The sequence below is a fragment of the Dermacentor silvarum genome, chromosome 8 (assembly GCF_013339745.2).
Source record: "Dermacentor silvarum isolate Dsil-2018 chromosome 8, BIME_Dsil_1.4, whole genome shotgun sequence".
NCBI lineage: Eukaryota > Metazoa > Arthropoda > Arachnida > Ixodida > Ixodidae > Dermacentor > Dermacentor silvarum.
In genome coordinates, this window is record NC_051161.1 from 121,633,843 (window position 1) to 121,649,015 (window position 15,173).

Below are 15,173 nucleotides of genomic sequence, written 5' to 3' on the forward strand. Positions count from 1 at the left end.
CACTCTGTCCCCATCGCAGAACCGCGCGGATCCACGGGGTCCTCATCGCAGAACCGATAGGACTCGCGCGGTCGCATCATACGCAGCCGCCACCGGCTTACGGTTGATCACGGTTCATAATGGTTCGACACGGATGGACAAGGCGCTAAAGAGCAATAATGGCTTATGATGATCGGAACGTCATCAGTGCATCTGGCGTCGTCACCTGCAGTAGTTTGCTTGCCTCATCAATTCACCTTGCGCCGCCGTCCGCAAAAGCTTGAGTCGCCGCGGCGATGTCGCTTATATCTGGTCGGATAAAGTTTCATAACGTTGATAATGACACAGGGCTGCCTGGAGATAAGCAAGTGGCACAATACTTACGCTAACTTAGACAACTCCCAGAGGAGTTTCCGTGTGAACTTTTTGTATTTTTAGGCTAACGGCACTCTTTGCCCTAAATATTGCTGGCATGATACATACAGTAATGACAGCCCTAAAGCTTACATCAGACTGGGTGAAATATACAGCAATCAAAAATGTCTAACTACAGTACCAGCGATCTCATTGCAGCGTAATATGACCACCTCAGCTGAAGTTAATTCGATATCACCCCGGGAAATTTTCATAAAATTGATGCTGCCTTCAAGAGCTACCAAAATAATAAATATATCGAGGCCTCCTCACCTCTTGCCGCTATTTACGATAAAGAGCGTCACCCGCCGCGGTGGCTCAGTCAGCTAAGGCGTTGCGCTGCTGAGCACGAGACCGCGGGATCGAATCCCGGCCGCGGCGGCCGCATTTCGATGGAGGCGAAATGCAAAAACGCCCGTGTGCTTGCGTTGTAGTGCACGTTAAAGAACCCCAGGTGGTCAAAATTAATCCGGAGCCCTCCACTACGGCGTGCCTCACAATCAGAACTGGTTTTGGCACGTAAAACCCCAGAAAGAAGAAGAAAGAAAGAAGAACGATATAAGAGCGTCACTTAAATACAGAATGTTAGGACCCGCTCCTTTAGAAAACATACCTTGTTAGAGTGTATGGCCGGATCTTGTCATTACTCTCTCAAGACCCGTGTGGCTTTATTATTGCGACAGCGGTTATTGGTCGTATTATTGCGACAGCAGCTATGCGGACACTCCAGGCGCATTTTTGTCGTCGGCGTCGCCGTCGCCGTGATGTTCCGTATAAAGTCCACGGGCGATAACACCGTCGCTGCGCGCCGTATGCTGTATGTGCGAGTGAATGCGCGCGAGGGGAGCAGACGATAGCGGCTCAATCTCGCGCGCGCAAGGGAGGAAAGTGGGAAGGAAGCGCTCAGTCTTCCGCCGCGCACTAGGTTCCTGGGTGATGGGAAGGGGGGACGGCGTTGTACTCCCGCAGCAACTGCGTATTCCGCAGCCGCGCGCGCCATATCTTGAAAGCGATCTGCGTTGAGGGCAGAGTCTAGGCTCTTCGACGGCTCATACCTTTTGTGCGTGCTGCGTTCTCACCGCTCAGCTTGCGTTAAAGCGATAGACAGCACGAAGGCCACTTCGTTCGCTGCTGCTGCCACGCTCCCTCCCGCCAGCGTTGTGACAGCGAGTGTCTGCGCTCATCGAATGTGCTTTCATGTTAACCTGTCCGCGCTGACACCATGCTTGTTAATTTAGTTAGTAAGAAAATGTTTGCAAGTTTTTACAGTCGATGAAACAAGTATCCTTAATTTGTATAGCTGTGTGTTAATTTGCTATCGCAATCAATGCTTAGTCTTTTTGGCGAAACTGCAACTTTTTTCGCGTAACTTTTCAAAGGCGCTTTCTAGGTAAGCAGTTCGCTTCCATTATCCGCTTCTTTCAACGTCATTGAGAGCGGGTCATTTAGGAGGAATAAATTACACTTGAATTCACTGTTACTCTCCGAAAGTCGTGCCTGTTCTTTATGGTAGATGTGATTGGTGAGAAAAGCTTTATCGAGAAATGGTTGCTTTAAGTGTACATAGCTTCGTTCCCAAATCAAGGTCGCAATAAAGTGGCACGTTACTATAAATTCTCAACAAGGAACTCATTAAACTGACAGAGCGATGTTGCGAAGGCGAGTTCCTCGATGGAAGCGATAGGAAGAACGTACAATGACACGGCAATCGTGCTTGACTGTCAGGCATCGTGAGAGTGCCTTCGAATCAACCGAATATCCGCTTACGAAAAAAAGCTGTAGTCATCTCCAGCCTGTTTTTTTCCCGCTACAGGAAGGGGGCTCGTCCGATCGATCTCAAATTGTCTCTGTCTTGCATCAGAAGACTCCATTCTATGCCTATAAACTTCCTAGTATTATCACACCGCTTAATTTCCGCCTTCCTCGACTGTGTTTCACGCTTCTTAGCACTGATTCTGTTACTCCGATAGACCATCGGTTGATCTGAAGTGAAGGCGCGAAAACGACGACGGATGAAGAGAGAGCACACACACACAGGGCGCCTGTGTGTGTGTGCTCTCTCTTCGTCCGTCGTCGTTTTCGCGCCTTCACTTCAGATCATGCTTAACCAACACGCCCAACTATCCATCCTAAAGACCATCGGTTGTCGTTCTTTTTTTAGTTTTTTTTACCTTGCACCTGGCTCTGCGGCATAGTAGTTTGCGTAAATAATAATAATGCTTTTATTACCAATAATACATGAAAGCGCGGAGGCCCTCATGGTGCAGAAATTGCAGTAGTGACTTGACAAAGTTGTCGTCCATGAGCCAACGCCTGTAAATGGTCTGTCTAATCCGTTCGTAGCTTCGCAGCTATCAGGATCCTCTTACAAGTAGCACTCGTTCCTGGGCAGAGCCACAACAGGCGGTGAATGTCCGCTGTAGAAGTTGGAGCATCATACTTACGACAATGCACTATGTTTTCAGCTGTTGGCCCCCAGGCCCAGGTGATGGAAAGTGTAAGGGCCGCCCCAGCCCGTATTCTTGGGAACAAAAGACTTTCACCACCTGAGAAAGATTACGGGGAAGGAAACGGACACGCAGAGAGATTTAGGCCCGTGTGATCCCCACGGAGAAGTTATATCTGGGCTAAAAAGTGTAACTTCTTTTTAAAACTTCCGCTAGCTACAGGTATATCGGGAAGAAAAGAAATACTAAAAGGCAGATAGCAAAAGTCGATTAAATGGCTGGCCCTGTTTCATTTCAAGGTTCACTTTGGAGTTCAAGAGAAATTTCACGGATGGAAGAAGCGCTCATTTTTCTCAAACGCTGCAGTAGAACTCCAGTCACGGCTTGTTGCCTTGAATGATTCCAATGTGGCCGAGCAGCTACGAAGAAGTAAGCGGCAGGCAAAGGTTGCCAGCTTTCCGCCTATTTTAAACGCATGGCGGATAAAACGTTCGCCAGCCGCATTTTTACCTTCCGTGCCACGACTTTCATCCGTCGACCCTGCTATGAAGTATCAGCCCGTACTGCGCACTCGGTAGGCTGGAGGATGACCTAGTTTCCAGGCGGTCTCACTTCCAGCGCGCTGCCAAAGCGAAAACGATGTCCTCTTAAAGAAACTCTCGATGAGTTTTGCACGGAGAGCCTGTACGTCAGTGCGCTGGTGAAGTGCCACGCCCGCAGGGATGCGATAGCGTAGGAAATAATATTTAAAAAAGAAACATCTAGTTTCGTTCTATGTGCAAAAAAGGCGGGAGGAAACAAGAATTGGTAGATATCTATTGCTGGACCAACCCTCAATACAGGCTGCTAATGGAGCCATGGAGCGTACAGAGCACGGCAAACAACGTCACTCACTCTATAAGAGCAACCGCCCCTTTGTATGCCTCCACGGCTGGCGCCCAACCCAAGCCCACGCATCCCTTTTTGATCATCCCCTTGTGTCAACCATATCTGAAATACAGGCTTCCTAGCCCAAGGTAAACCCTCTTACCCTACTGTCGTGATCTTTTGTAAAGCTGCACTTCGCCACCATCCGTCACTTAACCACTCGGGAGTGGTCCCGAAAGCGTCATGTTTGATTGATTGGTTGATTCCATTTATTAGATAAGGTGATGACACCACGGCCTCACTTTGGCAGGGGGGGGGTTGGAGGGCAAGGAGTAGGAACCACACACACACACACTTCCCATCCGGCGCTCCAGTGCAATTGAACGCGCAAGCTCCCCCGAGGAGATGAGCGTGTTTTTTTAACGTGCATCGTTCCTGGGTGTGGTACAGACTTTGACAGACTTCATGCGTTAGTTGAAGTGCTGGGTCGTTTTATCGTGCAGGCCAGTGCAGTCCCGTAGGAGATGTTGCATGGTCGGCTGACATTAGCAGTGCATGTTCTGCAAAACAGTTGCTGTGTTGTTGTTGTTTTTTTTTTTAGTTTTGTCGCCATCACCTTTTTGTACGTTATGTGGCCGTACTCCGTTTGATATGTAAGAACTCCACTTTGCAAGAACATCATGAGTTGTTGCGACTCCAGTGCTGGCCTTTGAAAACATTATACTCTTATATAGGTAAGCCTTTCGGTAAAGGTGCAAGTTAAAATATCCTGCAAGGTTGTAGCCTGCGCCAGTCGTCATGTGGAAGTACGGCTTTCAGCTCAAAAGTGTTAGGCGTAAAAGGTCTCAGTCCTTCTTCCGCCGTAAAAGGGTCTAAGGATGTAAGCTTGCAGCGATATTCTGTGTGCTCGCTCGCAAGAGCATAAGCAGCCTCATTTCATAAACTACGACATGTCACGCGGAAACTATTCCACTTACACCTCAAAACATTTAACCAAAAGGTCCGAGCTAGCACAGCGTGCCCTCACGGGATGTTTTTTTCTCAACCGCAAGAGGACTCGCAGCTATCGATGGAGGTGGTTATGTGGATCTTCGCGATTCCTCAGTGGGAGGTATCTCGTAGGCGAGGTAATGCTAGGTCTATATGGCCTCGAGTTCAGCACGACGTGTGCTTGAAGCACGATTGTCAAATTTAGTCAATATTACATTTTTTTTTCATTGCAGATGTTAGCCTCCCAATTCACATCTTATTCGTGTCAACGACCTCGCCTTGTAGAACCCGGTGAAGTTGACGACGCTGAATGTGCGGCTTTCTTTGCAAGTTCTTATGACCCAAGTAATCCTTGCGTTCCGGCTACGACAAGCAAACATTGAATGCGGTAGGTTTGTAAACTCAGTTTCTTGGCACATATTTAACTGAACACTCGGAGGAATGCGCCAAAGAACAATAGGACAAGACGTTTCAACATGAACGTAGGCTAACAACAAGCACTTATTTCAAAAGACACGCGCTAGAGAAACAGCGCAAAAAAAAAAAAACACGACAAGACAAGAAGGGAGACACACACCAGCGCTGTAGACGCACATATATATACAGCATATGTCCCGTTCATTCGTGATGGCCCCAAGTATTCCGTGCATTACGCATAAACCATGCCCCCGTGAATAACATTTGCAACACACTGTTCCGAGTGCCGGAAGGTTCAAGCTCCTCAAGTGCACAGACGTATTTTAAAAGCCTTTGCATGCATAGCTGTCTACCTACACGGTAGCACATGCTGTGTGATCAGCATTGACGACGTCATAATAAATTCGAAAAAGCATGCTACGAACATAACAGAGGCAAAACAATAAATACAGACTAAACTCGCGCAAGTTCGCACCCAGTTGACGACAACAGTTGTACAAACTGCACAAAGCGAGGGGTTCTTACTTTTCAACAACAAAAAGAACCATTTTGCACTTCCAGTTCCTCTATCGCGTTCTGCCGTGCATGCACTAATACAAGGAATTTGAAAAGTGCCCAAGTATGGGATAATGATGGTAATGTCCAAGCATGGTCATAAGTAGCGCTAACTTCACGAAACACAAGAACGAAGAAGGAAGACACGAACCAAGCGCTACAACTTTCAACTGCAGTTTATTGGAGGAAATCAAGAAGATTTAGCACACAGCAGAGGAGCCGTTGTCTCAACGTGTGGTTGCGGGAACACAGCTATTCCTTAAGATGCCCGCCTTGTTCCTATCTGGTTCAGCATTGCACCACGTGCAGATGCCAACCACAGTTTGAAAGAGATCATGCCACGATCACCAGGGAGATAGCCGAGGCCTAATACATACGTTGTAAAGGGGACAAGTGTGTAAGCCAGACATCGGTATCATTGTTGAAAGAAGAGATGGATTTCATGCACATCCCGTGACAATGTATATATCACTGTTGGCTTTCTGCCTGGTTCCGTTTTTTCTTCTTCTTCTTCTTCTTTTATGTGTATTAAAGCTTCTTGATTTCCTCCAATAAACTTCAGCATGGTTTTTCTCATGATAGAGAAGTAACATTAATGACATGCTTCACAAATAATATTGATTATTTTCTCTCTTTTTTTGTGTGTGTGTGGCACCAAATTGCCACGTCCACGAATTTCGAATACGACTTCGTTTCTGGTTGTGTAGCAATGAGTCGAGTTGACAACGCAGGGTTGACAACATTTCAGCCCAGGAATCGTTAATGATTATTATGAATATTTACTTCAGTCGATCGGTTTATTCAAAACACGTTTTGTTGCCACCATTGAGCTTGTATGTTGCTGCCGCGTCTTTAAAGACTGGGAAATGTTGCTTAACTGACGTCTTTCTTCATGACAAACCAGTTGTACGGCAGCGCGCAATGTGCAAGAAGATCCGTGATAGGAGGATATTGTCATCCACCCGACTATAGCAGCTTTGTGCTGCAGTATTGCGGATGACAACGTTTCCCTTTCATGAACTTTCCTTCACCTTGCGGCCTTCCGCAGAACTGATCTGCCATGTTCAGTGTCCTAGTGATTCGAGTTTTCGATTAATTCGGCCTTGCTCTGCGATATGTAAAATTCCTGGTTAGCTCAGTGGTAGAGCGACGGCCCCGGAAAGGGCTTGGTCCCGGGTTCGTTCCCCGGGCCAGGACGAATTTTTCTTCAACTGCGTAGTTTACTTCAGCAAGCAATTTTACGCTCGCTCGGTCTCTCTGTGAAGCCCGTATTGGTTTCTTGTATAGCTATGTGCTACACTGAGTTGGATGACAGTTTTTCCTTTCACGTCCACGTAGACGACAAACGCTTCGGTGGTGGCACTGCCAGTAGCGTTGGTGGTGTCTCTGGCTTTGTACTTGTATTCGTCGCCCACCGACAGGAGGCGCGACACTTCCCTTTCTGGAGTCGAGCTGAAGTGTCTCTGTAATGGAGGAACGCTTATTATTACAGGCGTGGGTGTGACTCTTGAGCAGGAGAGCACGCGGCAGCGGCCCAGGAAAAAAAATGATTGAGGAAGTCGCTCTTTTCCTCGGTGGTCTCGCGGTGGAAACCTTAATCACTTGGCTATGGGCATTATTTTGTTACGTTCCTGTGAGCCGAAATGTGAATCTGAAGGAGATACAGGAAGGAAAATATCCGTACCGTGAAAGCATGCGAGGCGACATGGTAAGTGAATGGGACCGGTTTTGGGACGCGGCTGCGCTGAATCGCCGTATTCCGAGCAGCCAGACGAGTAATGAAATGTGTTACAGCGTGGACGCCTTTAAGCGTGTCGAGTGTTTGCGGGAATTGTGCTTCCTCTATCAAATGACGGAGCACCGCATATGCACCCTGTAGAAGCTGTGGGTTCGGCTCCCGTCGGCTTCAAGTTCTCGTTTCTTCAACATTTATTTATTTGTGTATATATATTGTAAGGAAGACAACGAACGTCGGCGCAGAGTCAGCAGCATCGGCAGCATCAAGCGCGCAGCAGAGGCTTGAGCTAGGGAACTGTGCTCGGTGTATTCTACAACCGGCTGTCGCTGCTAATCTCAGTAGATCTCCTTTATAAGTGGTGGAGTCGTGCTGGGTAACGTTCAACTCTACCATCCTGGAACTCCGTTCTCGGACGCTGGCCTCTGCCATGCCGGACGCCGACCAGCAGACTCTTCCATCGTCACCCGTCCCTTGCGCTGGCACCGTTCGCCAGCGGGAGCCTCCCATCTTCAGCGGAACCGACGACAACGGCGTTGAAGAGTGGCTATCATCCTACGAATGGGTGAGCGTTCACAACAAATGGAATGACTCGGATAAGCTGGCTTACGTATCATTCTATCTCGCGGGCGTGGCCAGTCTCTGGTTCAGAAATCATGAGAGGGATATCCGAACGTGGTCGGCGTTCAAGACGTCGATTACAGAAGTATTTGACCGACCCACCGTCAGGAAACTCCGAGCCGAGCAGCGTTTGCGTACACGCGCACAAGATACGGGTGAGACGTTCACCAGCTATATAGAAGACGTTCTCGATTTGTGCAGGCGCGTGAACGCTGCCATGATGGAAGCGGAAAAGATCAAGCACGTCATGAAGGGAATTGATGATGGCGCGTTCCAGATGCTTCTGGCCAAGGACCCGCGCACTGTTGGTGACGTTATCAGCTTGTGCCAGAGCTATGATGAATTACGTAAGCAGCGAGCTCTAACAAGGCGACATTCCACACCAAATGCGGTGTCACTCTGCAGCATGACCACCGGCCCCGAACAAGCCTCCCTGATAACCCAAATCAAGGCCTTCGTCCACGAAGAAGTCGCACAACAGCTATCTCTGGTGTCCACCACTCAGGAGTCTGCCAGCACTGTGCCGTCTCCTCTCCGTAACGTGATCCATGAAGAGGTCGCGGAAGCGCTGCCGGCTGTCCACCAGCAGGATGCCGTGGCTACACCGGTCACTTGTGCTACGGTTGCTACAATGCCACCTACGCCTACAACACCGCGACTCAGGCCACTACCGGATTCTTACCCTTTTACCTTCTTTACGGCCGTCATACTTCGCACACAATCGACACCATTCTGCCCTACCGGCCGGACCCCTCCGAATGCCTGCCGATCTCGGAAGCCGCCAGACACGCCGAAGAATGTCGCCAGCTGGCCCGCCGTTTCACCTTGGACGACCAGAAACGCCAAAAAGCCGTTCACGACACCCAGAACTCGACTCCCACTTTTCTCCCGGGTTCCCTCGTCTGGTTGTTAGTGCTACACTGCGCGCCTGGGCTCACTTCAAAACTCCTTCCGAAGTACGACGGGCCATACCGCGTTCTCGAGAGATCACCTGCTAATTACCTGGTTGAGCCGCTGACGCCACCGTCTGACATGCGACGTCGTAACCGCGAAGTCGTTCACGTTCAGCGTCTCAAGCCATATCATCATTCTACCGTCCTTCCAGAAAACTAAGTCGCCAGGATGGCTTCTTTATTTCCGTGGGGCCATTGTAAGGAAGATAACGAACGTCGGCGCAGAGTCAGCAGCATCGGCAGCATCGAGCGCGCAGCAGAGACTGAGCTATGGGACTGTGCTCGGTGCATCCTGCATCCGGCTGTCGTTACTAATCGCAATAAATCTCCTTTATAATATTAAGAATGCAAAGATTATCGCAAGTTTCACCCCAATTTATAGCAAATTCCGCATTTCAATAACAATAGCAGTTAATTTAGCCCCAGGCTTTCTCTGTCATCGTTGTCTGTTTCGGATTTTCACGTTGTAGTGACGGTGAAGAAACAGACCCTGCCAGAAATCTGCCTTTAAAATCTAATTTTATATTGGCTAATGAAAACTGCCCATTGTCGCTCTGCGGCTCAGGCCTGCTTCCACCTTGGAGTCACCTTTCCATGCAATTTTGTCGGGCTGCCATGGAGGTGAATTTTTCTGACAAAGGGTCTACCACGGAATTTACGCTGGTACAGTTTCGAGGCTGACTAGTCAAATCTAACTTCTCGGCTTAGAACGGGTTAGACACAAGGAAGATTCAGTACAAGGAAGTTTTATATAACCTCCGTGGTTGGTTAGAAATCACGAACGAAGATACAGTGCGATTTCCAACAACGTAGCCATTCCGTAGGGTTGGTTTCATAAACGGAAAGTGTACAAACAGCGTAGATTGGGACTCGTGTTTACACATAGTTTCGATTGTGTTTACACAATACCGCTTCGATTTAAATTTACATTTCTGTGAACGCAGGGACTTTCTGAGGTTCATTTAACTCGGAGGGCATCCACTTGCGGTGTAGCTCCTTGATTGAGTCAGAACAAGGGCTTACACTTGCGCTTTCGGTTTGTCTTCTAATGGCCTGGCTTCCCACCGCTACCGCATGTATACTTACCTGGTGCTGGGTTTGTATTGGTCACGATGGTCGCGGCCCCCTCGCGGCAGCCTTCATTGCACTTTGGTTGGCAGATGCGCGTCACTACTTCTAAGTGGGTTAAATGGTGCATAAAATTTTTGGTAGTGGAACTAGGCATGAGCGCCAGCTTTTTCCATATTCGAACCTAAAGAAATCAGAGAAGCCTTGTTGATCGCAATAGAAATGGTGTTGCAACTCTAAAACACCACGAAGAAGCCAAATTCATTGAAGAGCAAATGGGTGCAGCGCCGTGTAATCCGTGAAGCACAACTCCAGTGATATCTTAGAGTGACAGAATGGATACGGAGTCAGCTCATGCACGGCTTGGGGGGACTAAATATCACTGGTACAGCCTTCATCCTTCACTGAACATTTTGTAAGCTTGAGATGAAGAATTCTGCCTGTCATGTAGTTTGACATTTTAAAGCAATGCCACTGTGGTCATCGCCCTGCTTATATGCGTGCTAAGAGCCCTTACCTACCTTAGTGCGTGCGAAACAGTTGTAATTGTGCTATGAGCTTAATGCGGATGACATATGCCGCAGCCGACGAAACATCGGCGTGGCGTTGATCGGCGTTCGCGCGTCCAGTTTTAAACAGCACGACTAACGTCCTGTAATCTAGGCTATGATGCATTTTAAGGTATGACCGAACAAAGGGCATCATCCGTACTAACTTTAGTGAATAATGGCCACAACAGTGGCCTGGTATCCGGGGGGTGTAAAATGAAGGCGCCTATTTGCCGAGTGACCAGCACGCCGAAAATACGTCGCTAGAATACGCTCTACGCAGTTGCCGCACGCTTAGAAGACCGTGACAGGGCGTTCACATTCGGCAGCGTGTTCTGGCTATGCTACTTAAGCAGTCGAAAGGTTCTGTTATGATTGCCTGTGCGTGTGTGAAAACTTTTTATTGCCTGTGACATGAGAGTTTTTACTTTTTGTCTGCGCAGGCGAGCGACACGGAGCTGTCTTCGCAAGATGACGGCTGACGCAGCAAGTGGCTACTCTCCTAGCGGTGGCCAATACGCTTGCAGAGCTCACCTCGATGAAGGCTTCCAGCACCTCATCGTATCCGGAAGAAGAAAAAAAAGAAACTCGTGCTCATCCCTCGCCTCACGCGATACGGAACGCTCCGCTGTGTTGCCCATGCTGAAACTTGTGTACATATTCGCGAGAATCGTGCATTGCGCGCAGCCGCACACGGCCGGGAATAAGTGTCGTCCGCAAGCTCCAGGAGCCTCGGTCACGTGATGCAGTGGACTACGTTTTGCAGGCGAGGAACTGCCGACGACAGATACTGTTGACAGTGCTACACTATACCGGTTTGGGTCATGGCTCATCCTTGCGCTGAGCTACTCAAATACTGGCAACCCCTGTTGCTAATGCATTATATCTGCTCCGGACAGAATGCGGGGCGAGTATATGGGAAAGAAGTGCGTCCTTTTCTACGTGGTACAATTGTTGTGTAGGCAAAGTCAAGCGAGACCGCAGCTCCGGAAGGAGCCTGTGGTCCTATTCTGGACACTGTCAGGTTCCGCCACGTTGTTTTCAGCCCATCAAAGACGGCGTAGCTCCCCTGTTAACCAATCAGAGTGGACAAGATGACAGTCTGGTAGAATTTGGCAGGGTCGAGGGGCGACTGCTGGCGAGAGCGTGACTCTGACCAATCACTCGTGGACAAACCAACGGTTCGCTTTCCGAACCGTTGCAAGATCGAGCCCAGGTTAGCACCCATTTTTTTACGTAGAAAGCGCGTTTGATATGGGCCAAGTTTGCGCTAAGACGCGATGTCGATGCGCTTGTTGCGCTTGTTCAGATACCAGTGTTGCCTCCAGTTTAAGCCTGACGTCCGTCCGCCTAACACTTTTCTTTTATTGCGTTAGCATTACGGGTGTCAAAGTGGGGACAAATGTATGTGGTTGAAGTGTGGGAAGCCCGTCATGTGGTAGAGGTTTATATATATACTGCAACTGATGTTAGTCTGCTCCGGACCACTGTCAGTTGCATTTCGCGCCTCCAAGAGGTAGGACGTGTGTCGAGTAAGCTCCTGAACAACACTTTGTAATGTGGTGAACGCGGTTTCATTCATGGATCCGGGACCTCAAAAAGGTGCGACGCAATGCTAACGCATTTCTCTCGCATTTACCGCTAAATGACCACTGAATTATTTTTTTTTTGCGACTTACGACGGTAGGTACACAATCTCACGCTGGGACTAACTTGCGTATTCGGTGAATTGGTTACTCGGTGTGAACCGAATGAGCCGTCGTGTTATTCACGAAGTGGCCCTGACTAACAAACCATGGCTGCCGAACTTATTGAGGTTGGCGAAGTGGCGTATTTTCTATAAAAAAGGGTCATATTTACAGGTCTCTACGGCTATTTACCTGAATGGCAGCAGTGCGAGGGCAAGACCAACGTTGCTGAAGGCCATGATGCAGATATGTGACCCCATTTATTGTAGCGTAAACGACGCCTTATTCTCTTGGGTGCGCCGTTTTCAAGCGCTCACTGGTTGTACGTGAGCGATAGGGTTAGTACTTGTATATTACATACGACAGATCAAGGCGATCATTAAATGTGATTGGTGGAAAACTACACTGTCAATACACCAGTATTTACGCGGCGTATCATGTTTTGGAGGGAATTCGCGCAGCGACGCAGGAACGTCGCCTGTATAGGAAACAATAAATAAAAATAAAGCTAGAATAACGTGTAGCACATGGCTTATATATTCAAGAACGCCTTGTATTTGTACGATACTTAAAATTGAACCAACATTTAGATGTGATTCCAATAGATGTATGCCTCCAAATTGTCTGTTTCGATGGCGACTTGTGGACAGTGCTATGGAGATTTGGACTAACTGTCTCAAGCGATAATCACTGGCTCAGCTAATCGTGCATCATCCTATTGGGCCAGATAAATGGCGAAGGCTTTATGCGGTGTCAAATTTACGTAGAATGTTCAGCCACATCAGACAGGTAATCGTCGTAAGCAGCTCCTGCATGGGAGATCCTCTTTCGCTTACAACGTGCAATTCACAAGGACGCGCCTTGAAGCCATTATTTTTCCAATAGAATGGTGTAAGATTTGGCTCTTTGGTGAAACATTGCTTGTAGTTTTCATTAACTGTGGAAGAACAGCACAGGGGACAAATAGAAAAAAGGGCGCTGAACTTCCAACAATATTTTTTTTCAAAAAGCATCGCTATATATATAGTATATATAGTCACACAGAAGTACACCAGTCATACGCGGAACACATTTTTACAATAGGCTACATTTTTAATAGCAGTTCTTTCGCCCGATCAACGGTATGACACATCAATCTATAAAGTGACCAGTATTTTCCTGCGCTCATATGCGAAACATATCGACATGCAAGCTTGGAGAAGTATGCATAATTGACCCTTCAAACTTTCGCAGTTCTGAAGTATCTCAGCATAGCCGTTCTCTGGTGGGTTGTGCTTGTACTCACGTAATGAAACAGGGTCATTTCAGAGCACCTGTGGCATTGCGACGGAATCTGCACTTCGTTGCATTCAACACTAGCAACATTTTTTTTTTTTTTTTTTGCAAAAGGGCCTTGTACATTCCAATAATAAAAAGAAATACATTACAGGAACGGCGATGTCATGTGCTCAGTACAATCACACGACGGTGAAAAGCTGCTGATGTGGAAAATAGTGTTAAAAGTGCTAGCGGCCTTTCTGTGTTCAGCGCGACAGCTTGGCATGCAAGAAGTGGTTTGACCGCTTGATACGTTCCAAGTAAAATTGATGATATTGACGAGTAAATCAATTACTATTAAAACGACAATGTCAGCAAGAATCATCTGAAGCGCAATGGAACTATTTTCCATAGACGCAGTGTAGTGCGACGTCGGCACAACACAATCGCTACAAGTGTCTTCTGCCGACGTCTGCCAAGACATGCCTATTCAGTCTATGAGGCTGGACTGAAGCGCTGTTGTGACCGCCCTACGAGAAGAAAGGAAGAAAGAAAGAACTGCTGGTAAATAATTTCTCCACTAGCCCGTCTGTATGGGGTAAAATGAGTGTTACGAAAGCAAGCTAGTCACGTGTTCTAAGCAATGAGCTTTATGAAGCATGATTTACCTTCAGGATTTGAAACGAGCCAGCTTTGTGTAGTTATCACGTAGTACATGTGTTGCTCGGCCGCTTTTTACCGCCTTCCGTGGCAGCTGTATGCTTTTGCTCGTTACCATCCGCGTCACGTTTGAGACCTTGCGTGGGCATTGCGTCAAACAATGACCCTCTGACCTATGCCACGTCTACATTGACGTTGCTGTGTGCGCGTGCTCCGAGTCGATCGTCATCGTGTGTATAGATCTGAGAGATGCCGTGTTATTTGAGGGATTGGGTCGCAGCGGCTATACATCTTGTTGAACAGCGCGAGACGAGAGAAAGGTCAGCAAAAAGGGTGGGTTGATCACAAGCACCTTTCCCTCGTTTCATGCTGTTTAACAAGATGGAACGCCAATTAACCCGGTGTCATGCCTTACTGCAGGCTATACATCTGTTAACATTCGTCAAAGGCCTGCTTTTTTACGTTGTTTTTTGCGTACAAGCGTCAGTCTTCGTGAACACAAAACGCAGCTTTATGCTACCTTATCCGTGTACGGCTTGTGTTCGGACAGGCACTAGAAGGGCGTCCGGTTCTTGCTGTGCTACACAGAGGAAAGAGGAAATAGAAACATGATTGAAAAACGGAAGGCTCCCTAAACATATGCGCGTACAAGCAAGATACGAGTGTCTAAGGAAAGCGAGATTTGGTCTAGGCCTGAAGAGACGAGACCGTGACACCATGGCTTCTAGTACGTTTCGAGTAACCGGTGAGTTTAGAAGTCCAAAGCGGTGTGTGCGTTCGACTCCCGTCGTAGAAAGACCACATTGCAATACATTTCAACCCCTGACGACAACGCTTTCCATTTTCACGAGATAAAATTAGCACTTACAGCTGCTGTGGTCGTCAGTTTTATTTCTAGCAGATACGTAAAATCTGCCTCCAATGCCGTAGTAACGGATGAGAATTTACTTTGATTATATCGCGGGAACGATCGA

General features: G+C 47.9%; 1 protein-coding gene and 1 non-coding gene across 2 annotated transcripts in view; both read left to right on the forward strand.

Moving 5' to 3' along the window:
- The window catches only part of LOC119461651 (microtubule-associated protein futsch), a 79,416-nt gene extending 65,753 nt beyond the window's left edge, over positions 1-13,663 (forward strand). Inside the window, exon 3 of the mRNA XM_049671844.1 lies at positions 11,038-13,663. Within this exon, the coding sequence (XP_049527801.1) occupies positions 11,038-11,076 (39 nt within the window). The 3' untranslated portion in view covers positions 11,077-13,663. The remainder of the gene's footprint in view (positions 1-11,037) is intronic.
- Positions 10,057-10,218, forward strand: LOC119462954 (U1 spliceosomal RNA). The gene has a single exon (XR_005194311.2). It is a non-coding gene; the product is annotated as a U1 spliceosomal RNA (small nuclear RNA).
- Positions 13,664-15,173: the final 1,510 nt, after the last annotated feature.